General features: G+C 35.7%; 1 protein-coding gene across 5 annotated transcripts in view; it reads left to right on the plus strand.

Moving 5' to 3' along the window:
* Window positions 1–26,316, plus strand: part of LAMA2 (laminin subunit alpha 2) — a 610,905-nt gene that overhangs the window by 180,458 nt on the left and 404,131 nt on the right. For all 5 annotated transcript variants that reach the window (XM_034669120.1, XM_034669119.1, XM_034669121.1 and 2 more), the window contains exon 4: window positions 16,728–16,970. In XM_034669120.1, the coding sequence (XP_034525011.1) occupies window positions 16,728–16,970 (243 nt within the window). The remainder of the gene's footprint in view (window positions 1–16,727; window positions 16,971–26,316) is intronic.

Here is a 26,316-nt window from a genome sequence, read left to right on the forward strand (position 1 = left end):
TTTTTTTTGAGTAGTGTGTTTTGTAAGTTCTTTATATATTCTGGATACACATATGCATTTTAAATTGGTAGATAAATTACTGTAGATAAAGTTGCTTGTCCTTTTCAACTGTGTTTTGTTAACTGGATATTATATTATGAACATCTTCCTCATGTAATTATATAGTCTTTGAAATTTAGTTATTTAAAAATTATCCCAAACATCTGGTCTCATGAATCATTTTCCTGCTTCCAGACCTCCTTGGAGTTGTGGACTCCCTAAAATTCAAAGGTAATATAAGTGAAACAGAACACCTAACAGGATCTCAGGAAATACCATCAACTTTATAGTACTTGCATATATCATAGGAACAAGTAATGTGACCTTTCAAAACAAGGTATAAATCAATAATTGAATAAATTTAAAGATGTATTCTACTATTGCATTATTTATCCCTTTTCTTCATTCTCTATTCATTACAATAATCAAACCAAACCAAACCAAAAAATCCAAAATCAAATATGCTGTTGGCTGGTGAATTATAAGGCTATATGACAGTGAGGACTTTACTCTCAATTAGAAGATATTTATTGTCTATCTTGTCTGTCTGTNTGTTGGCTGGTGAATTATAAGGCTATATGACAGTGAGGACTTTACTCTCAATTAGAAGATATTTATTGTCTAATCTATCTTGTCTGTCTGCCTCTTTCAGTTAAAAGTTTTAAAATAGATCCTCTTGCCACTTGATATGCAACATTCTTTCCCTTTCAATATTATATAAAAACTAACAACTTAGATCTTACGTATCAGCTAGGAAATAGATGAAGGTATTGCTACTGATTATAATGACTAATATTTAATGAGTGCTTAACATGGGCTGGCCATTGCTCTGACACTTCACAGATACTGTGTTTTGTAATCATCACAACTTTGTGATGGGGTGTATTATTATTTCCGTTGTCCATGAGGCATGGAAAGGTTATGAAACTTTCCCAAAGTGACCAGAGCCCATTTGTCACTATACTGAATCTGTCTCTCAACCAGCAACTCCTCTTGAACATCTAATGAAACATACCATATTGTACAGCTCAGAACAGAGGTCTTGATGATTTCCTACCCCCAAACATGCACTTTCTTAGTAGAGCAGCACTCTTAATCCAGTTATTGAAATAAATAAATAAAAGTAAACAAAAGCTGTGGGAATTATCTTTGATTATTTTCCCTTCATACCCCTTATTCAAGTTCTGCAAACCTGACCTACAAAATATATCTTGAATCTGACCATTTATTATCTGCACCTCTCCCACACTATCCTAAGCCACCATCATCTCTTACCAAGACTAGATTAGCCCCCTGAATAGTCTCTTTGCATTCACATCCTGTCTTCATAGCCTACATACCAAACAGAAGCCACCATAATCTTTTAAAAATATACATTGGATTTTTACATCCCTTTGCTCAAAATCCTTTCGTGCTTCCTGACATATATAGACTAATGTCCGTACTCCACACCACACTCTGCAGAGCTTGCATGACCTGGCCCTTTTATACTTCTCCAGCATCGCAGCTAATCACAATCGGTTGCTCCTATTTTATTCTAGTTATATTGTCCTTCATGAAATGAACCAAGTTCATCCTTGTGCCAGGCTCTCTATACTTGCTATTTCTTCTGCCTACAATGCCCTTTCCCAGGATTTTGACATAGCTTCATCTGTGATGTCACCAAGGTCTCTGCAAGATCACCCTCTCAGAAAACCCTTCCCTGATCACCATCTATTGTAGAAACCTCTACCGTTATTATTTATTCACTTACCTTGTTTGGTACAATGGGGTCCTGACAAGTGTTTAACAACTGGCTCTCCACAAAGTAAAGATAAAAAGCCATAATTGCAGTGTTAGCCAATTTCCATGGTATAAAAACCCCCATCAGGACTGAATTCAAGCTACCAATATGATGTCATGTTGAACAAGGAATTGGGAAGGAAACCACATGATTGGCTTTTTTTTTTTTTAAGATTTTATTTATTTATTTGACAAAGAGAGACAGCCAGTGAGAGAGGGAACACAAGCAGGGGGAGTGGGAGAGGAAGAAGCAGGCTCCCAGCATAGGAGCCTGATGTGGGGCTTGATCCCAGGACCCCGGGAATCACGCCCTGAGCCGAAGGCAGACGCTTAACGACTGAACCACCCAGGTGCCCCAACACATGATTGGCTTTATGAAGTTGAAATATATTTGATATATAACATTGTGAAAATTTAAGGTATACAGTGTGTTAATTTTACACATTTATATATTGTAATATGATTGCCACTTTAGTGATAATTAACACCTCTATCACATTACGTAATTATCATTTCTTTTTAGTGGCTGGAACAATTCAATTCTATTCTCCTAGCAAGTTTGATAATTATAATGCAATATTATTGTCTGAATTTGCCATACTGTTCCTTAGATCTCTAGGGTTTATTTACTACTCATTGCAGGTTTGTAGCTTAACACATCTGTCCTATCCACCGCACCGTCATCCCCTGGCAACTGTCATTTTATTCTCTGTTTTTAGGATTTTGGCCTTTTTAGATTCTACATATAAGTGATATCATAATTTGTGTTATCTTTCTCTGTATGACTTATCTCATTTATCATAATCTGCTCAAGTTTCATCCCTGTTGTTGCAAATAACAGGACATCCTTATTTCTCATGGCTGAATAACATACAATTGTGTATATGTATATACCTATGCATTCATCCATTGATGGGCACTTAGGTTGTTTTCATATCTTGGTTATTATGAATAAGGCTACAATAAACATGGGAGTGCAGATATCTCTTAGATATCATATTTTCAGTTTCTTTGGGTATAGTCCCAGAGTGAAATTGCTGGGTCATATGGTAGACCTATTTTAATTATCTGAGGAACCTCCATACTATTTTTCATTGTAGCTGAACCAATTTACATTCCCACCAGTAGTATACAAGTGTTCCCTTTTCTCCACATCCTCACCAACCATTGGCTGTCGAAAGTCAGTGCAGGCTGGCTTCAGCCCATCACTGGTGTATTGCCTGTTTTTCAGAATATAATCCCCATGAGAGAGCAACATTGTTATCTTCACCTCTATATTTCAACACTTAGTTTAAAGGCTGGCACAATAAATAGTGTGTTGCTCAATAAGATATGTAAAATACATGAATCGAGGAACTAATTAATGTAACACTTTGTGGGCCTTTAAAATATGTATGGAAGTACAGAACTGTAGAATCCATAATAGGAATCTTGGGGGGAAAGGTGAGAGTAATGCTAGCCAAAGCAAATTTGACTATGGGTATAACTGTCCTTCCCATCCTTCTTAATCAAGGACCCACCCCCTTTCCCATTTGAATATGGTCTCTCAAACCTTTCTAAAGAGATTACTGGGAATGTAGACATTTAAATGTATTCTGTTCATATTTAAATAATTGCATTTATGTTTAGACTGCAAAAATTGATCTGAAGTTTTTCCAGTATGTTGTGTACCTTAAGCATTTGATACATGTCTAAACCGTTGTTCATGTCAAGAATATCTACAATTTAAATTATGACCTTATTTTGTTTTACATTATAATTTTAAAGTGACCTAGACACACAAAAAATTAGATTCAAGAATTTTAGAAGTCATAGGACTATTCTTCACTTCTATCTGTGATGATACTTGATGGGGTATTGTGCTGAAGAAGGGTCTCCTCCACACAAAATGTGTGTAAAGTGTGCTTCTAAAAAGTGACTGTATTTACTACCTGCTGTTTATGGCCACTTAATTGCAAGACCATTCTCATACTCACTACGATATGGAAGAAGGCCTCATTCTTCATACCTCTTGTAATGCTTTGCTAACAGCTGCAGTTACTTGACAATTCACAGCATGTTTAGGCTTAACAGAATCTTGGTTTCATAAAAAACACTTCATTAAACTGTTGTTTATAGTGTCTCTTTTTACAGTTATTCTTCCATATATGCTTGTGGTGGAATTGTTTGGATGTTCTGCTGTCATCATTCTCTGCTGTGTAGATGGATTAAATTTATAGTGTCAGATTTTACTAATGATGACTGTGGAGCTTTACCAATTGATGCTGAGTAATGATAGTCAATCAAACTGCTCAAGAAGCCCTATGGGTTATGTTGTATGCCTTGGGTATCACACTTGACATAGAGCTTGATTCCATATTGGTGAAATACTATGTTTCCCACAGATGTATCACTCTTTATGATTTGTTTCTAGATATCGTGATTAAATATTCTATTGGATAGCGATTTCAGAACCAGAATAGAATGACAACACTTTGTTATACTTTAAATGGAAATGTGTGGGTTTTTCCTAGTGAAGGATCTTATATAAGTTAATCATGTTACGAGCTAATAGGCTGCTCACAGTAGCCACATTAGTTCTATAGAGTATCCAAAATTATTTGCTCTTTATTCTAGAAAACTATTACCATGACTTTTTGTGACGTTCATAACCTGCTCAGTTGGAAGGATTTCAATGTTAAAAAATTATACTATGTCACTTTTTAAGCCTTTTTCCCTCTTGTACTATTAGCCCTAATTTGATTAGTCTTGATTTTCTCCAGTGGTAAGGGTTTTGTTTTCTTTTTAAAAGAGCTTTTTATTTTGGTGCAACTGATTAATTAGTCCTACATGAAGAGCTTTGGAAAGTCCGTAAGCAGTCCAACTTGACTACAGGGCAAAACATTTCTTTGTACAGGCAGCATAGAGAAGATAGTAAAATCCTCTATGCACTGTCCATGTGTGCTGTGGCTCCTTTAGGAGCTTCCGAAATCCCTCAGCACTTCATAAATCATTTTTAACTTGACATCAGCAAAGTTATATAATGATTTGGGTGCATTTCTAACTCAAAAAGAATCAGGATAAATCTAGGCAGAATAGAAAAAATGAAGAACTTGCAGTATGGTTTTTGTAAGAATTTTATCATATGTCCTCTTAAAATGGTAGCCTTTCAGACATATTTATCATCACTTTTTGGCACTCAGTCTTTAGAAGATGTCTACATAGTTATATGAGTGTCATCTCCTACCCTTAGTTTTAAATCACAGCCAGAATGACATCAGGCTCTACAGCTTTCTCATTTTTCATTTCATTTACACTCTTCACACTTCACTGGCAATGAGGTCACCTCTTTAAAATTTGGGGTAAAGGCCAGCTTGACAAACTTTGGCAGAATGCTCTCCTTTGCATATTCTCATTTCAGAGGGAGAATATGTGATTCAGACATCTTTAAGATGGTTTTCTTGTCAATACCATCTTGTCACACCTCTCTGTCAATGATGAGGGTTGTGCCATTTGTACATACTAATGTCATATAATGGTTAGGTAGGTTCATCCTGTAGGTATTTACAGAAAACACCTAGGAAGCCTCTGGAATCATTTCAGAGGTGGCATTCTATTTTTGATCACCTGTTCAATTGAATTAAAAGAAATAATTGAGAATCTATCACATGTAAGGCATTAAAAGCATTTACAAATTGTTCTGTAGTTTCTACTATGAGCAACTTCTAACTTAGTTTTAAAACAAGGGCAAGATTGTTTCTTTACAAAGCAAGATCAAATTGTTATAAGAAATATTAAGTTATTTTAAAATATTTTGAAATGGGACTTGAGAATGTGGTGAGTATTAGAAGTTGAGCTGTGGGAAATATCTGTATTAAATGAGTTAGTTGAAATATTCTTAGATGCAGAAAGTGTTATGTAGAAAGCAAAATTAGGCGAACTGGATTTATGAACTTGCTTTATAGTTTACTAGTTATGTAAAGTGGAACAAGTTACTTAGTGTATTGTTTTCCCATTGCTGCCATAACAGATCACCACAGATTTAGTTGCTTAAAACAACACAAATTTATTATCTTATAGTTTAATAGGTTAGAAGCCTGAGAGTCTGAGATAACCCTTGCTGGGTTAAAATCTAGGTGTTGGCAGGCTTGCATTGATTTCTGGAGGCTCCAGAGAAGAATCCAATTCCTTGATTTTTTCCAGCTTCTATGGGCCACCTACATTCTTTGACTCATGGTCCTTTCCTCCATCATCAGAGCCAGAAATGGGTTGAGTCCTTCTCATGTTCGATCACTCTGACTCTGGCTTTCCTCTTCTATTTTTTTTAAAGATTTTGTTTATTTATTCGACAGAGATAGAGACAGCCAGCGAGAGGGGGAACACAAGCAGGGGGAGTGGGAGAGGAAGAAGCAGGCTCATAGCAGAGGAGCCTGATGTGGGGTTCGATCCCATAACGCCGGGATCACGCCCTGAGCTGAAGGCAGACGCTTAACCGCTGTGCCACCCAGGCGCCCCTTCCTCTTCTATTTTTAAGGACTCTTGTGACTACATTTGGCCCACTCAGATAATTCACGTTCTATTGCCATGTCAAGGTCTTTAACTACATCATATTTGCAGTACTTTCTTTCCATGTGAAGGATTAAGATATGGACATCTTTGAAGGGTCCTTATTCTTTCTACCATACCTACAGCTTCTCGTTTATTTTTTTAAAGATTTTCTAAAGATTTTTAAAGAGTTTTTAAAGATTTTCTCATTTATTTGAGAGAGAGAGTGAGCGAGAGAGAACACAAGCCGGAAGGAGAGGGAGAAGCAGACTCCTTGCTGAGGAGGGAGCCCGAGATGGGGCCCCATCCCCCAACTCCACGAAAATGACCTGAGCCTAAGGCAGATCTCAGCCTTCGCCACTGAACCACCCAGGCACCCCTACAGCCTCTCATTTTAATTTTCTAATCAGTTCCTACCTATCTCCTAGTGTTCTTCTTCGCAGAAACAAACTTCTGCTTGCTGAAGTGTCTGGCAAATGCTAGGCTTTAAATAAAATGTAACTTTCCCCAAAGAAAAGATTTTTAGGAAGTAGAACATTGGGGCATCCCTTTGTTAAGGAAACTTGAATTAAAAAGAACCACAGCAGGTGTACCTGTACAGGGTTTGGAGAGAAATTCAGGACACGCTGTCTTCTGAACACACTTTCTGTCTTCACTCCCTCCTCTCCTAGTGTTTACTTTCCATTTTAGGTGAAAAGCTGTTTTAGCAACATATGTCTGTTTGTTTTTTAAATCCCTAAATTATAGTGTCAATGCCTTTTTTCCCTCCAAAGATGAAGAGCGTTCCCAAAATGGGGAGAACTGCATCAAAAGCTCTAGAGACTTCAAAGATGAAGATGAGGGAAGAAATATGAATTTTTCAACCAGGTTTCTGGTATCTGTTCTGAAAGTGATTAGAGTAGATGGGCTGCCAGGGATTAAATAGAGAATGGGTAGTAAAGTTATAAACAACAGAGGGCACAGACTACTCTTAAGAAAGTCTCTAGAGAAAAACAAGAAAGTGGGACAGTATATCAACATGAAAATAGTTCTTTCTATTTCATTTGTAATAGCTAAAATTGAATAAGTGTTAAGTGACTCTGATCTGTTGAAAGAATTCAGGAACCAAGATCAGAAAGTTTTATTCTGTCTTTGATTTGTTATTCTACGCTGTTTACGTTATATTTCTAACTCTTCTCATCACTACAAATCTTTGCTATTATTCTCCAAATGCTTTGAACCAGAGTGATTCATTCATGTCTGCAATGTCATAAATTGGAGAATGCATAGATTCTTCTTACCCTGGTAACTATAGAAGCACAAAACAAAGGCAATGCTGGGTATTTCTCAAGGGTGAATAATTTTTAGAAGGCAAACTTTAAACTGTCACGTTTCTGATTGTGATTCACACCAATATTGTGCTCTGTGATGGCTTCATTGAAAGGACTGTCATGTTCTATGGGGGAACTCAGCCTACCTGCTCTTTTACCAGTAGCTGGTGTGAAAGCCATGCTGTGCCAATGGCTTGTTCACAGGAGGCAAGTCAATCTTTGAAACCATAGATTGTTTCAGATAAGAGAAAAATATGTGAGGAGAGAAGAGATGTCAAGGGCAGTGCTAAAGAGAAAAAAATGCTTGTCTGAGTTTTACCTGCAGCTAACATTGTTAAAAATGATAGCAACTTAATGAAGCATGAAGTACTAAAGGCATTAATAAGCTGGGGGAGGACCTTATTCATTCCAATTTGGATTCCATTCACTCGTGTTACTGGTTTTCTTAAGACTGAACTAAAATTGTGATTCCTTCTGGGCCGCCAATGCCCTTTAGAGTTGATAATTAATTTGAAAGAATTATTAAGATATATTTATTGAGCTTAGGATGCCGTGTAGTCACAGTATGAACCAGAGTTCACATTTATCAAGGTAATAAAGAAAGTGCATTAAACATTTGCTCAGTAAGAACAAGCACTAAATTACCAGTAGTGGTAAAACCACTGTGTAAAAGATAATCATTTGTTTATTAAAATAAGATGCAATAGTAACATTTTATATTCTGATTATAAAAATTTTCCCACACACCCCCAAAAAATTATTGAAGGAAGAATATTATAGACCCAGGTGTATCTGACACCCACCTGTAAGAATTAACTCATGGCCTTTCTTGTGGCAAGTCTACACTTATCCATACCCTATCCTGCCTTCCAGGTTATTTAGAAGCAAATTCCATACATATCACTCTCTCTATGAATATTTTAATACGTATCTCTGAAGGATATAGGTCTTCTGTAAATAAAAACATTGTCACATCTGAAAATTAACACTATTTCTCCTACTGTAATACTGACAAATGTCCATTCAGTGTTAAGATTCATCATTCAGTTACTTCCAGGTTTGTTTTAACAGCTGCTTGGTTGAATCAGGGTGCACCTGAAGTCACATACTGCATTCGCTACATCTCTAGAGCCTCTCTTAATCTCTAACCTCATCAGTTTTTATTTCCTTGCCATTTCTTTCTTCTTTTTTAAATTGAAGTACAATTAACACAGTGTTATGTTAATTCCGGGTGTACAGTATACTGATTCAGCAATTCCTCACGTTACTCAGTGCTCATCAACATAAGCTTACTCTTCATCACCTTTCTCTGTTTCACTCAGCCCCCTCTATCCTGCCCTGTAGCAAATACCAGTTTGTTCTCTGTATTTAAGAGTCTGTTCCTTTTGTCTCATTTTCTTTATCTTTGTTTTCTTAACTTCCACATATGAGTGAAATCATATGGCATTCTTTTTTCTTTGACTGACTTATTTTGCTTAGCATTATGCTGTCTAGTCCCATCCATGTTGGAAACGGCAAGATCTCATTCCTTTTTATGGCTGAATAATATTCCTCTGTGTGTGTGTGTGTGTGATCTTCATCACACATTCATCAATGGATGGATACTTCATTTGCTTCTGTATCTTGGCTATTGTAAACAAAGCTGCAATAAACATAGTATTTTCATTTTCAAATGATCTTTTTGAGCTAGTGTTTTCATTTTCTTTGGGTAAATACCTAGTAGTGGTGTAACTAGATCATATGGTAATTCTATTTTTAATTTTTTAGGAACTTCCATACTGTTTTCCACAGTGACTATACTAATTTGCATTTTCACCAGCAGTGCACCAGGATTCATTTTTCTCTACATTCTTCCCAACATTTATTATTTTCCATGTTTTTGGTTTTAGCCATTCTGACAAGTATGAGGGGATATTTCATTGTGGTTTTGACTTACATTTCCCTGATTATAAGTGATGTTTAGCATCTTTTCAAGTGTCTGTTGGCCATCTGTATGTCTTTGGAAAAATATCTATTCAGGTCTTCAGCCCATTTTTAGTTGTGCTATTAGTAGTAGTAGTAGTGTTGAATTTAGAAGTTCTTTATATATTTTGGATATTAATCCCTTATTGGATATGTCATTTACAAATATCTTCTCCCATTCAGTAGGTTGCTTTTTTGTTTAGTTCATACTTTCCTTGCTGACCAAAAGCTTTTTATTGTGGTGAAATCACAATTGTTTAATTTTGCCTTTCTTTTCCTTGCTTGAGGAGACATATCTAGAAAAATATTTCTATAGCTGATGTCACAAATGACTACCTATGTTTTATTCTAGAAGTTTTATGGTTTCAGATTTCAGATTTAGGTTTTTAATCCATTTTTTTGTTTATTTTGTGAGTAGTGTAAGAAAGTGGTTCAGTTTCATTCTTTTGCATGTAGCTGTCCAGTTTTCCCAGCACCATTTATTGAAGAGACTCTTTTCCCCAATGTATATGCTTGCCTCCTTTGTCCTAGATTAATTGACCATATATGTGTGGGTTTATTGTGGGCTCTCTATTCTAATCTATTGATCTATGTATCTATTTTTGGGCTGTTACCATACTGTTTCAATTACTACAGCTTTGTAGTATATCTTGGTACCTGAGATCATGATACCTCCAGTTTTGTTCTTTCTCAAGAGTACTTTGGTTCTGGGTCTTTTGTGTTCCAAAAAAGTTTTAGGATTATTCGTTCTAGTTCTGTGAAAAATGCTGTTGATATTTTGATAGGGATTGCATTAAATCTGTAGATTGCTTTGGGTAGTATAGACATTTTAACAATATTTGTTCTTCTAATCCATGAACATAGAATAGCTTTACATTTGTTTTTGTCATCCTTTCATAGTAAATAACAGTATCCTATATAACCGCAATTTTCTCCATGTTGCTTTTTTCATTTAATAATATATCCCTCCATTTAGTACTCTTACATCTCAGGCTTTCTTTGTTTTTCTTGCTTGTTAATTCTTCCAAATCAATTTTATGGTCAACTCATCCAGTTCTAGGGAGAAAAGAAAAACTAATCTTTTAATTGAAAAAAAATGCAGTTTCTTTACATTTATATATAAATTTAGTAAGAGCTGAAAAGTAAGTCTTGTTATTTTCCAGAGCTAAAAGTTGAGATTTTCCTTTTTGGAGAAAGAGGAGCAGAAGTCCTTCAAATAATTTCCCATGAACTGTTTGGCATTGATTAAAACCCCTTTAAAAACCAATTTCAATGTATAGTTGAACATTTTATCTTCAAAGGATTAGTTAGTCATTTACTTAGATTGTTTTTTTCTTAGAAATTTGGAGTGGTAGTGTAATTCATTTTCAAATGTATAAATTTCATGTGAGTTTAATGTTAATATAAAAAAGCCTGTTTAAGTTAAGGACATAGTGTTTCTGTTTCTGTCATGATGCGGGAAACACCCCAAGTTGAAATCACACATTTTCTTACCTGTAACTCATTAAGTTGACACTCAGCAATTGTAATATACACTTGGTGGGAGGGTGAGTGGAATAAATAGGCTGTACAGGACAACTGAGTGACAATTACAAATCATTTTAGTATGTAAAATTACTGTAAATGAATTTGTCTGAAAGGAAGTATAAGCAGACAAGGGGGCTGTCCTTCTTGGACTTCACCACATTATTCTAGGCTTAATGAAGTTTGCGCAAATTTATATGAGGCATAAAACCCAGACAGTAATAATTGCTGGTATTTCTAGGTTAAAATTTCTTTTTAAGTTTAGAACATCATTTAAAAGCTTTTATTGTTGAAATTTGATTTCAACAAGGTCTAGTAATAGTATTATCAAAATCTGTAGAATAATCTCTTCGGAGCATTTTTAAATTATAATGAGCTACTTTTCTGTGATTGCCCAGAAATTTTTGCTAGGGAGTAAGAACTTGGTCACCCATGGTATGATGAGAGTGGATCTTTGAGTGAATATTATGTTGTACTCAGATGTTTGTTGAATTCCCTGCATTCCGCCCCACTTCTTCCCCATGCTTCTGTTTAGACCAGCCTCTGTGAGGTTCTGCTGGTCTTCTCTAGGGCTACAGCAACTCTGAGTACTTACAGCCATGACCTCTGTTCTCCATCATCAGCTAACTCATACACCTTCCAGAAAAAAGCTAAGTGCTTCTCACCCTCTAATTTTTGCCCTTACTGGTTTCTATTTTATTTTTGTATTATGAGGTCAAAGAGCAGATAATCACATGAACTGCATTCATCAACTCAAACAGCGACTTGTGTACCTATCTATAAATCTTCTCAGATTATTCCAAAGGATACTAAGCCTGGAAACACCTGATTCCTAGAACACTTTGTGGTTCTGAAAATGTGTAGCTCTCATTGCTTCCTGAAAGCCAATACGCCTGTATAGATATATGAGAGAATTTGACAAACTCATTAGTAAAACTAAGACTACAGATGAGTTTTTAAAAATATATTAGAATTGACATCACAGCATATAGAAATGTTAAAATCCATAACATTGGCAAGAACAGGTGCTAGAATACATCAAGACCTCCTCAAAATTAAGCAGTTTTGTTAGGTGAACAACTGTTTGCTACAGGAAGTTCACAGACAGCAGTCGGGAGAGAGGCAAAGCGCAACAGTGAGCAGATATTAGATGACCACATGTTGTTCTTTTGAGACCTTAGGAAAGAAAAAATGGAAAAGAGTAATTTAAGTCAAGTCCTATGAGAAGGGTGAAGTGTCATCCTCCGTAGAGAAGGACCTTTATTAATAATTTTTATGGATTTCATGGGGATTGGGCCTATAGAAAACCCAGATTCTATGGCCTTGTTACATCATTAAGGAGCCATACTTTGATCTAGCTCTCTTAACTGCACACCAGTGACACTCAAAAGTCTCGACAAAATTCACAAAATGCTGTACTCTTTGGTAGCATTTTCCTAGACCTGTGATTCTTCTGAACACAAAGCAACTGGGATACAGTAGATTCCTAAGAGTCATTGCAGAGAATATTCAGAATAAAAATCCAGTCCTAATAATGCATGTGTTAGAAATTGGTTGCAGATGTCAGACTTATCCACATGGGTTATAGGTGAGCTGAGATATTCAGCCCAGGGCAACATCTAGAATAGCCAGAGTTACTAGGTTGCCCACTTTAGGCTGTGAGGTCTCCTCTTTCACCCCAGTGCTGTTCTGATATCATCATCTCAGCCATGATGGTGAAAAGCATCGCTACATATGGTGGTCATACGTTACTTGTTAGTTTGGGACTGAAGGATTCTTCAGAAAGATTCTGTCCACCAATTCCACCCTATATGAGGTCAAGTTCTTAATACTCTGCACATGAGAAAAGGAACATTAATTTAATCCTGCACCAGTGAAGTAATTACATGATATTTTGCTAGGTGACATATGAATGGAATATGAAATAAAACGTAGTTATCTTTGTTAGAGTAAAATGTCAAGCATTTGATATTATTTCAAAAGTTATTTGGATTTTTTTAAGGCACGAAGTTCATAAAAAATGGCCACTGACAGGAAAAGAACGTTGGGCTATTGTGTGTTGCAATATCAGGTTCGTCGTAGCCTAGCTGTCATAGCATTTTTGCACTTCTTAGAATGAGGCATTTGCTGTCCTTGTTGCACAGCACAGGTTAGGGTTTTGTTCATCTGGAAAAAAAATGTTTTATAATGACTGATTTTTGACGAGTCTTTATACTGAAGACACAATACATAATTAATACAAGTAGCATAGGTACATTAGAGAATTATTCTATGAGGGTCATTAAAATTGTGTTGTTCTTAGAACATCACTGTTAGAATTTTACACAGCATTCTCTGATGCCTTCAAAGAATACTTCTGTTCATTGTGTTTTTCAATAATGCTGTCTACCACATTTTTAAAAGTTTATTCAAAATACTACATGCCAGCTAATTTAATTAATTTTGCATGAAATGTGAAAGAATCCATAGAAAATAAATGAAAGAGGGATATTGTTTTGAAATGGGGCTCCTCTAATATTCTCTAAGGCAATGCCTGCTTTTCCATGTCACTTAATGCCGGCTGTTATATTGAATTATAGAAAGAATCTGTGGGGTTTCTAGTACAACTTTGTTTCATGGATTTCATCTATTATTCCAGAGCCAACACAGAAGTTCCTAAGTCGTAAATCCACATTGTAGTTCAAAGAAAATTTGGCCTCTTCCTGTATTTGCTTGCTGATCAGCTTTCTAAACAAAGTTCTTTATCAGTAACCTCAATGTGTCTTTATTTTTATTATTGGGTACCTATGATCCCTAATTATGCTTTGTTATTTCTCTTTTTGTTTCCTATTTAAAAAAATACCTTTGTGCAATTTTTTTTTCCTGAATGGAAACATGTTAATTTAAATAATTTATATAGATTCTTTTCCCAAAGAACATGCAGTGTTTGTTTTCATCATCTTATTATGTCTTCCATGATTTTGATGTTGGAAAATAAACATTGTAAAACAAGGTAAAAGAGTTTAAGTAATTTTCTTAGCTCATAGAGACATATAATATGATGAACACCCAAGCAATGTATGCCTTGGTTCCTGCAAGTGAAAAAAAAATATGCTAGTGTTGACTGAGAATCAAGATATAACAGGAAAAAAAGTATTATGCTAATAGAAGTAACATTGTAGTATGTTGCAGTGATTCTGGTTATGCAACTAAATGTAATTAATATTGAACGCCCACTGTTTCGAAAGAGTTATAATAAGGATTGTAACATCTTTAAAGATATAAAAGCTATAGTCTCTGCCCTTTAGGAGCTCACAATTTAGTTACTTGTATTTTTTTTTAATCATTTTACAAACCTTGCCATGAATACTTCAGGACTACCAGAAATTGAAATCAGAGCTTTATGCTTATAGTAGAAAGAACTATCTTCGTACTGTATCAGATTAACCAATTGGTTATGTTCCTCAGTGAATTTATTTATAAAAAAAATTCCATGTGCATCAGTTGTTGAATATGGAGTGTCTAAGAGAAATATTCCTTATAACTAACACCAAAAAATGCAGAAACAACAAATGTTTTAGATAAGGATTGAGAGAGCATGTTCTATCTTACTCCTAATCTTGTTCTTTCTCTGATAGAGAATTTGGCTTTAATTGTATTCATTTTATTTCTCTTTATTTTAAAAAGTAACCTTATTAAAAACTAAGAGATTTATGCTAACACATTAATATAGCAGGATATTGGATGGAAAGTCAAATCTCTCCTCCTCCTCGACTCCTTATTCTCAAACCTCAAACGTAGTAAGTTATACTTACCTGTGTCCCTTTGTAAATATAAACTCATAATATCTCTCACCTGGACTGATAGACAATGAAACAGAACCATCAAAGCCCAGACAAATCAAAGCAGATGTCTTGGCTGTTCCTTGCTATGCTGAGATTAACAAAATGGTCTCAGGGGAGAAGAGGCATTTGGGAGGCTTGGACAACAGTCATTTACCAGCAAGTACAGAAGCTTATTTCAGAATTTTAATAAATAGTTTTTCCACAACTCTGCCTAAAAGGCCAATACCAGCCCTACTTTCAATCATTTGATGACTCATGTTTCCCCTCACAGCATACCTGTGGCCATGTTCTCATAAGGACCACTATAGTCCAGCATCAGAGCTATTTGTGTTGCCCCTCCCATACCAAATTTTCATATTTTTAAGTTTGGGCCCTCAGAGTTGACCATGCACACTGTACATGCATTCATGAAGGTCTCAGGTCAAAACTATGAAGCAGTTGAAGTTTGTTTCTAAAACATTCCTTTCACAATTCCCTCTGTTGTCCAGTGTGTCCTTTAGTCACATTTTAGTGGGTCCATCCTCCCACTTGCACCATGCCAGTGATTCTAATTACACAGAGCTTAGTGTTTTCAGGCTCCCCATATTTCACAGCATTTAGTAAACAAAAACATATCATGTTGCTTTATTAGTAGTGTACATTTTATGTATCTCTTTATTACAATATATTATCAACCCATGGATGGTAGGACTGCAATTTAAACTAGTTTATAGATATAAACTTTCTACCCAGGGCATTGAATATAAATGTCACTCAATAATGTTTGTGCATTATTCTTTTGGACTACATTGGTTATGCACTATCACAATACATCTAGAATGTTTGCTTTTTATGCCTTCATATTTTATGTAGATTTCAAAATAAACGATTTTGCCACATTCCGCTCAATTGTCACTCTGTTGACCTATGGTAACGTCATGTCTTTCTCTTCATTTTCCTTTTTTTTAAAGTATATTTTTACTTCTTGTACAGAAGGTATAATCACCATTCACTTAATATGTTCCAGTTTCAATCAGTTGTCTGAAGGTCCTAGAATTTCTTCTCCATTATTTTCCATTTGGGAGTTGTAGAATAATTGACATTTATTAAGTATTTACAAGTCCTTTGTCAGGGCTTTGCATACATTATCTCATTTAATTCAAGTTGTTGCTTCATACTGTACTTATTGTTATCCCAATTTGTAGAAAAGGAAGCTCATGTTGGAAAAATAAAATCATCTGTCCAAGGTCACATAAATGCTGAGACCACAATTTGAATACAGGACTGTGTCTCTAAAGCTCTGTGTTGTTTTTTCTTTTCATAAAAGCACCTAATTCCACCTGCATTGTACTTTTCTGAGGATTCAGTGATATGAGTATATTTTCTAAACTTGCAAGCACTTATCCACACATGGAATTTCTAACATACTTTATACTTTCTAATACAGTAAGGTGAGTAAATTGGTGTGTAATGAATGCTTTAGGTGATCATGATTATAATGGAATTTTAAAAATCAGATGAAATGATGTCAATGATTTGTTAGAGAACTAAAATCTAATCTTAAACCATTTCCTTTAAAGCCATGGCTGTCAAGATGAAACATCTTGCTTTAGCATATTAAACATGAACATGTAACAGTAAAATCATTGCAGAGAACATAATAGGTTTATGGAATAAAATCTGAAATAAAATCTACTGTAGCATTAAGCTTTATATTTCCTAAAAAATGGTGAGAATACTTTGGAATTCAAAGTTGCACGTTGTTGTCGTCACTCTTCCCCAGGTGTTCCAGATTGCATATGTGATTGTGAAAGCAGCAAACTCCCCTCGGCCTGGAAACTGGATTTTGGAACGGTCACTTGATAATGTTGAATACAAGCCCTGGCAGTATCATGCTGTGACAGACACCGAGTGTCTAACTCTCTACAATATTTATCCCCGTACTGGACCGCCATCCTATGCCAAAGACGATGAAGTCATCTGCACTTCCTTTTATTCCAAGATACACCCCTTGGAAAACGGAGAGGTAAGAGGGGACAACTTACCATAAGTACATTTAAGTAGGCCTGTCAGAAAGATGTGAATATATCAGTAATTAATGTCAGGGAGATTTTAAAATAGGATTTAGCAGAAGTACATTTAAATGAACTATTAAATAAAAGGGAAAAACCCAAGGTGATTAGAATTTTAACTACCTTCATCCAGTGTATGTCTCCCAAACCCAATAAAGATCAGAAAAGCAGAAATAGGTTTAAGTCAGAAAGTCAATGATTAATTTCACATAAAGAGACTTTTTTTGACAATGAGATTGCTAATAATTGGAGAAAGATTGAGATCTTCACAGAAGCCTTACATCTGTGTGTACTCTGGTCTCAAGATGGGGGCAAAAGAGATGAAATTTAGGGAGAAATATAGTTGATATAAAGGACCTAAATAACAGGGAATTCTGCTGGATTGTGCATGTTTTTCAGTTCTTACCACAGAGGACTAGAGTTGGGTTTTTGGTTGTTTGTTTGTGGTCAGGCTTCTTACATGCTTTATTCAACAGTGTTCAGCTTCTCTGTGGCGTCTCTTACCTTTCAGTTTTTATATTTCTTCAAACCATGGCTTCACCTGTTACCATCTGTGTGATCTTGAGCCAGTGACTGAAATTCTCTGTGCTTCAGTTTCATCCCCCATAAATTGGGGAAAATAATAATAGCTCTTATTTCACATGATCATTAAGAAAATTAAATGAGTTATTATATTTGAAGCAGGACAACAGTGCTGACAGACCAATACTAAATGTTCTGTAAGCATTAACTATTTTTATAGTTAAATAAATAAATAATAGTAATAATAATAACCATCATTGTTAGTAGTAGTAGGAGTCAGTACTTTTCTCAAATCCCAAACCTTGACTTAGCGATTCTCTTGGATTCTCCAGTATTTCCCTAATCTGTCTCCCTTTAGTGGGTGTGGCCTGACTACTTGAGTCCTACCTGCTATAACACTTCAATTTATACTCAAATCTGATAGTCACTCCTCATGCATCCACACACCTGAAGCTAGTATCATTTTTTATATTCACATTTTTAGTAAACCCATATTCATATTCTATCAGACCCACCTCAGCCAGTTGAAGGTTATCTTTTTAAACACTTTTCAGGAAAGTCAGATTTTTGACATAAATCGATCACTCCCTTTTGGCACTATTATTCTATGACTGTATACTAGTGCCTCACTGTATTTCAAATTCCATGTTCAAAAATATCAGTTTTGGGGAAGAAAAATTCCAAACGGTGCTCTCAGCAGAGATTTCAATCTGCCAAATGACAAGGAGTCAAATGCGGTGAATCAAACAGCTGTTCAACCTGCTTTGTGCCCAGAGGCATCCAATTCCTGGCCAGATTGGCCTAAGGATATGGGAGTAGGGAGGGAACATAGAGATAATATATTCGCGTTGAATTTTTATTATTTTTTTCCTGGATCTAGTATTTACCAGAACTAATAATTATCTAATATTTATAAAGCTATTTTTTACCTTGAAAAAGTGGTCCAATTCAGAAATTGGTTGAGCAATATAAAATGTGCCTACATAGTTATGTAACCTACAAGTTTACATGCATAGCCCCAAAAGATGCTCTCCCTACATTGATGGTGGTTCTCCATCCTTTAGACCATGTCAGTCTGCCAACATGGAACATATATGCTGTTTGCTTAGCTGGCTGTATTGTTTTCACTCCTAGACACTCACTAAAAACTACTCGTCGATGGTGGCTATTAGGAAAAATTTACTCAAATTTCTCTATGGCATTTAAGTCTCTTTCTTTCTCATAGGAAAGTGGATGTTAGGAAAAGAAAGTAATTCAAAATATTTGAAATATAATGGTAGTATTTAAGAGTAAGAATTAAATTCAGACCTCTCCTAAAATACCTGTCTCAATATGTATAGCTTACTCTGTGAAACATGTTGCTTTTTGGAATAAACAGATACAGGGAAGGCAGGTGAGATATATTCTCCAAGACTTCCAGCTTACTGGTAACAAAACTGAGATAAGAATCCATGTATCCAGGTCCCCTGACCTCCCAGATTGAGGTTTCTTTCATACTCTAGTAAAGATTGGAAGTTGATTTTTTTTCTTTTTTTTAAAGTTGGTAATTGATAAACTCAAGAGTTCAGAGAAGACAGATGTTGGATCCAGTACGAGTAGAAAGAGTCCTAATTCTGAGGTGTCGCAATATAGAAGAATGTACGTGAGATTAGAAGTCTCAGTTCTAGTCTTGCTTCTCGTTTTTGTGGGCTCTTTGGTTGGTCACTTAATCTTTCTGAGATTGAATTTCTTTTTGGATGCCAGCTGAAATATAATTATTAGTGCTATGATCAAGACTTCCCAGAGAAATGAAGTCATACTCAAATAAGAAAAACAAGCATATAAACCAGTAAATGGTTTATATATATATATGGTTTATATATAAAAAAATCATATAAATCCTACAACAGAAATGTTTACAGAGAGTGACAGATTCCCCTAGGTGAGCCAAAGGAGCTACACTGAGATCACTTCCCAGAATACAAGTAAACCAGAAGCAACTCTTGATATCTCACAATTTCAAGGCCAATATGCAAATTTATTTCCAAAATGAGATATGGGTTAAACAAGCCATATAACAGAATTTACCTCCAATGTTGATGGATATTTTTATTAGGTATAGAATTGTAAGGTTGCAGCTTTTTTTCTTTTGGCACATTTGGTTGTCTTCTGATTTCCATTGGTAATATAGAAAAGTTAGCTTTTGAATAATTATCTATTGTCTATCTGTTTTCTTTAAAGATTTTTCTTTGTTTTTGTTTTTCAGTAATTTTACTATGATGTCCCAGATCTGCACTCCCCAATACAATAGTCACTAACCATATGAGGTTATTTAATTTAGATTTCATTAACTCAAATAGAATGAAAATTCAGGTCCTCAGTTACACAGCCACATATCAGGTGCTCGATAGCCTGATGTGACTAGCAAATACCACATTTAATTATGCAGAATACAACTTTTCCATTGTTGCACAAAGTTTTGAGAGGCATTAATATAGATGATACCTTTTTAATACCTGCATTAAGATTTATTTGGTTGATATATTTGCAAAGTTACATCTTTCATCAGTTCAGGAAAAAATTCAACCATTAACTTTCCAAATACTGTTCTTTTCCTCAGTCTCTTCTATAAATACCATTAATAATTTGGAACTTCTCACGGTTTATCTTACACTCTCTTTCGTATACACTCATCTTTTTGGCCTTTGTTCTTCATTTTAGATATTTTCTTCTGGCTTACTTCCAGTTCACTAATTCTCTTTTTAGCTATGTAAAACCTGCTATTAAAACTGTTCATGGGATTCTTAATTTCATTTATTACATTTTTCAGTTCTAGAATTTATCTTTGTTTTCTTTTCTTTTCTTTTTTTAGATTTTTATTTACTTATTTATTTGACAGAGAGAGGCAGTGAGAGAGGGAACACAAGCAGGGAGGGTGGGAGAGGGAGGAGCAGGCCGAGCAGGGAGCCCAGTGCTGGGCTTGATCCCAGGACCCTGGGCCAAAGGCAGATGCTCAATGACTGAGCCACCCAGGCACCCCATAGAATTTGTCTTTGTTTCATTTTCAAATAGTTTAGCATCAGTTTTATACTGAAATGTTACATATTTATATATATTTAACAAGTTTATATTTATACTTTTAGTATTCTATCTTTATGTCATTGAGCATAAAGTAATAATTATTTAAGAGATTTTGTTTGATAATTCTAATATCTGGCCTCTGTGGATATATGTAATCTGAGCTGCAGGTTCTTTTTTATGATGTCTTATACTCTCATGTTTCTGATTATTTTTGCATAAAAGAAGTTATATTTTAAAATGCGTATGTAGAAATAACTTGAGGCTTAAGATATTGTGAGGATTTTCTGATGGTTCTGCCAGGCAATAGCAATATAGATGATCTTAGTAAATATCAAATGATTTCACTCATATGTGGAATTTAAGAAACAAAACAGATGAACATAGGGGAAGGGAAGGAAAAATAAGATGAAATCAGAGAGGGAGACAAACCAAGACACTTTAACTATACGAAACAAACTGAGGGTTGCTGGAGGGGAGGTGGTGGGGGGATGGGGTAACTGGGTGATGGGCTTTAAGGAGGGCACTTGATGTATCGAACACTGGGTGTTATGTGCAACTGATGAACACTAAATTCTACTTCTGAAACTAATACACTATATGTTAATTAAATTGAATTTAGATAAAAATTTAAAAAAAAATACAATTTTGGGGAGTAAAATTTCTGGGACCTAGATGACTCAAAGCTGTGCTGTAACCCAGTAACAGCTGCTTTAATTCCAGTTTACTTTAGGCTTCCTGTTTTTGGAGTCTAAACCAAAGTATGTGGGATTTACCAAAGTCCCACCCATACAAATCATGTCTTCCTAGTACACTGAGGCCATCAAAGCACTGCTTATTCTCTGAGCCATATCTTCTGGACAGGGAAATGTCCACCAGACAGAAGCTGTCACAATATGCCAATTACCTCTTTAGACATCTTTCTTCTTGATATTGAGAAGGTGATTTTCTACCCTCTTGATAACTCTCTGATAGCTTTACATAAGTGTTTTGACATTTTTCTGCACTTGGTCTAGTTGTTATCATTGAGTGCATTAATACTAATTATAGAATCTACTATAAAAAGAAACATAGTCTCATATTCATTTTTTAAAAATTATTTTGAAATCATTTAAGATGTATGTAAATGTAAGAAGAGTATAGAGAATCCCTATGTTCATTTCACCCAGCTTCACTCATGTTAATTCCTTATAAGCTACCATGTATCTCTCAAAACTAAGACATGAACATTGGTACATTACTTTGATGTTGATATACTGGTACATGATTTCATTCATGTTATCATTAATGTCTTTTTGTTTTCTGGGATCCAACTTGGGATATCTAATTGCAATTAGTCATTGTGTCTTCTTAGTCTCCTCTGATTTATGAAAATTTCCTAGTCCTCCCTTATTTTTCCCAATCACTTTTAACAGCATCGGTCAAGTGTTTTGTGGCATATTTTTCATTTTACATTCTCTGCTGTTTTCTCATGATTAAACTGGGCTTCTGGGTTTTGGGGAAGAACACCACAGAGGTGAAACAGCTTTTTCACTGCATCACTCCTCTTTCTTTGTAGGTGCACATTTTGTCTATTTCCTTTTTTCCTTCTTATTGGCTCATAAGTCTTACAGTGTTTTGTTTGTTTGTTTGTTTTTAAGAGAGAGAGAGAAAGGCGGGGAGGGGCAAAGGGAGACAGAGAATCTTAAGCAGGCTCCATGTCCAGCGAGGACTGATGCAGGGCTCAGTCTCAGGACCTTGAGGTCATGACCTGAGCCAAAATCAAGAGTCGGATGCTTAACCAACTGAGCCACCCGGGCGCCCCAGTCTTATTGTGCTTCTAGGTAGATTTTTATTTTGGACAACAGTGTCTAAATATTCACTATGACTTAAAATATATATTTTTGACTAAGCATTGATGATCATTTGCTTCCAGTCCTTCACAATATACTTTAAATATAAATTTAAGTTAGAGAATAAGAGAAATAAGAGCAAAGTATTTTTAAGGCCCACCCGTGAAACAAGGCATTATAAAATAAACATGTCTCAATTTTAATACACTAATTAAGCAATACTGTTTATATTATAGGTATAGAATATTTATACAAAGTAGTCTTCTGTGATTAATATCAAATCTATGGAGTTTAAGGTTTATAACATTGTTACTTGTCTGGAGAATTTTGGGAACATGTCAAAATGTTTAAAACATTCTAGAATATTATACTTTAGATGAAAAGTACATCATTTTAGACCTGAAAGTTACCTTAGATAGATTCCTCATTGGTCTATTCAAATCCTTTAATAATATCCTTCAATATTATAGCCTTCAACTTCAGCTTCTTCTGTAACCAAATTTTAATACTGCCCTTTGTCCATCCCATTTGGCTTTTCTTTCTGGTCTCTTGAATTTTAACAGATTCATCTCTGCTTATTTCTTCTACTTTATTTGTTGCTCCAGCCACCCCCACTCTTTTCCCTCCACTCTCTGGCTTGACCCCTTCTCTGCCTTCCACCTTACATTTCCTGAAAGAGATCAACAAATGTTGATCCTGTGGATTCACCAGAAGGATACTTGAGGGCACATATCCAGTCCCCTAGACAACTAGATCCAACTACTTCCAAGAAAGAGATTAGTTCTGCAGTCTAGCATCCTGGGCTTACACCCAGAGGGAGAAGAGTTCACTCTGAGATGAGATGATCAAGTCTCAGGCCTGGCAAAAGAGAGATAATGGAGGACAATGGAGGCATAATAATTTGACCCAGTATGTTGTTACCCAAGCTGTAAACAGAAGGCTTTGAGCAAAAGCCTTCAAGGATTTTCATTTTAGAAAAGTTGTGTATCTGTAATGCCAGGAGAGGGCTTAGCAGGCAACATGCCTTGCCTTGCTTTAAGAGAATGATCCTGAGCTCCGTAATAGGAGTTGTAGGGTATGAAGCAACAGACTCCAGAGGCCCTCCTTACTTTGATGCCAAAGAGGAAAGGTTTGGTGGGAACAGCTCCATAGATATACCTCTTCGGGAGTGCAACAGGGAGTCAATTCCATCAAGAACTACTATCAGCTCAAGTGCTGTCTCTGATGGAAGCATTTGCCCCAAGATGCTTTTGAGACCTGCTAATAAGAACTGCTACTTAGAGACACCACTGAAGACCATGCTTGCAGCTCTGGTTCCTCCCAAACTTAGCTTTACTTGGACATCATCGCTGGGGGCATTTGAAAGAGCTATTTCTGAGTTCAGGGCTTATAATTCAGTAGATTTGGGAAGGGTTTAGGAAGTTGTAGGTATATTTTAAACAAGCAGTCCTGGTGATTTTGATGTCCCTCCTCTTTATTGTTCAGATATTTCCAGCCTTCTCAAACCCCGGAGAAGAACTGATAATCAGTGATTTAAAGAAAGAGCATCATTCATTCTAGCTACAATACTTCTAACTAAAGGACTTATGTTTTTCTGTCAGGAAACATGATTGACATTGGTGGACTGAATCTCTGGGTGGTTTTGAGTTGAGTAAATGAAATTTGAGCTATAGCTACGTTATAGATGGTTGAAGAGGTGGCTGAAAGAGGAGAATCACATTACTAGTGATTGACAAGGATGCGGACATATAGATGGCACTACTTTAGGAGTCCTAAAATCATCATAAATGTTTTTCCTTTATATGAGATTCTCCCCTTTCTCTGGCTGGGATTATCCCTTTTAATTTCTTTGGGTTGTCAGTAGACTGCTAACTAAATATGCATGGTTACCATAGTAAATTTTGCTCAAATTTCCTCATACAGAGGAAAAGTTATTTACATATGATTTCCTCTCCTTACCACTCTTCTGGACTGCAACTCAAATGGAACTTAGATTCACTTTGATTCTGCTTTTGAAACATGGCAGGCTTATATAAAAATCCCTGAGAAACCATCATTAATTCTTGAAGACACTTTTTTTCCCTGTAAACTATATGTAGAGCTTTGATATAATTTTGATTTCCTATGTGACAGAATTTTATATCCACAGAATATTTTTCTTCCTCTTTTCATCAACTGACATTGTGGTGATTCTTAGAACTGCAAATACTGGAGAATGAAGAAATGAACCCAACCTTGCATTTAAAACTGTTTCTGAGATCTTTCTTTGATGTAATGTTGAGGGTATAGCATGATTGTATGAGTCAGTTTGTATGGAAATGAGGAACGAGCCTTTCACAGTTATCCTTGAAGTCGTTCCTTTATGGAAAAGCATCCAGGTATCACTAATTGTTATGAATAGAAATTTAGGGAAATGCTTATTTAGGGTTTCAGACTTCCTTTCTCTACAAATAATTCTTGTATTGACCAACATGGTGGCAGTTAGTACTTTGAACAACAATATAAGAAAGTACCAAGTTACAATGAGGTTTACCTGGCATCCTCCAAAACAGCAAGTTTCAACTCTAGTTAGAACACACAGAGCACTTGAAATATTTTGGAATTACACACATAAAATTCATAATTCATTTAAAAGACAGACCTTTGTAAGAAAGATAAAATTAAGAGGATTGTGTTCTTCCTTTCTGCTGATCAGTTTATAGTTTTCCCCTAGCAATATTGTGCTTAGAAAGTATCAGTAAATCCTTGTCAAATTAATACAGTATTATTAAAAAATCATGAAGGCCAGAGAAAGTAAGCAAGAGTGGAATCTTGAGGAGGAAGCACCAATACTTAGGGGCTGGTTATCTCAGTGTTATAGAAGAGAATCTACCAACATTTATTAAAATGAATAAAAAGAAGAAACTTAGGCTTCTGTTAAGCTAGGTAGGGTAGCACAGGGTTGTAGGAGAAGGCATGAAAGTACAACTTGCTGTCTTTTAGGTGCTCCCTAGATTTGACTTTTAGATACAGCCTTGCCATTGATTAAGCATGGAGCTTGGACAGATGAGTAAACTGTCCAATGTGTGTCCCAGCCAGTTCATCTGACTATAATGAAGATCAAAGTAGGACATTTATAGTACTGCCTCCTTGTCTACATAACATGATTCCAAGTTCTCTAGTTCAACAGTTTTATCATTGGCTTAAGCTCACCCCTAGTTGCAGTGTGATTGAGCTGGCTTAGCCTGAATTGAGACCATGGTGCATGCAAGTGGCAGAGCCATGCTGTGCTGTTTCATATGGTCAGCACTGGGGTGGGGGGATGGTGACTAAACAGGAATGAAAGAATAAGCAGTGCAAAAAAAAAACCATGAGCTTGCTGGAGTTTAAAGAGACAGAAAAAATAGATGAAGGTCTCAAGTGCTGACATGGGTTAGTCCGGGGCCTGGAAGATTATAATCATGATAGCTAACATTTATCACACACTTGTTTTATGGCAGGCACTACTCCAAGGGTTTACAAGTAGAAACTCACATGGACTAATACTTGTCTTATTTTATAGTTGAGGGAAATATGGTATAGAGAGGTCAAATAACTTGCCCAGCATTCCAAGCTAGTAATTTTTGGAGCTGTGATTTGAATCCAGTGTGTCCTCTGAGTACCAGAAAGGCACAAGAACAAAAGTTTTCTTCTGTGTCTGGGTTTTCTTGGCAAATCTGCTGGGCACTGCAAACCCAAGAGGCCTCACCTCCCAGCAGAACTTGCTTCTCTCTGCATGAGATTGCACAGACCTGGGACTGGGCTGCTGCCTTGTTTTTAACTTAGAGGGATTTAATCTTTTAATGTTTCATGTTATGAAAAAATTCTTTTTTTCTTTTTGATAGTAACTTACTTTAAAAATACAGAGTAG

Source organism: Ailuropoda melanoleuca, chromosome 10, assembly GCF_002007445.2.
Source record: "Ailuropoda melanoleuca isolate Jingjing chromosome 10, ASM200744v2, whole genome shotgun sequence".
NCBI lineage: Eukaryota > Metazoa > Chordata > Mammalia > Carnivora > Ursidae > Ailuropoda > Ailuropoda melanoleuca.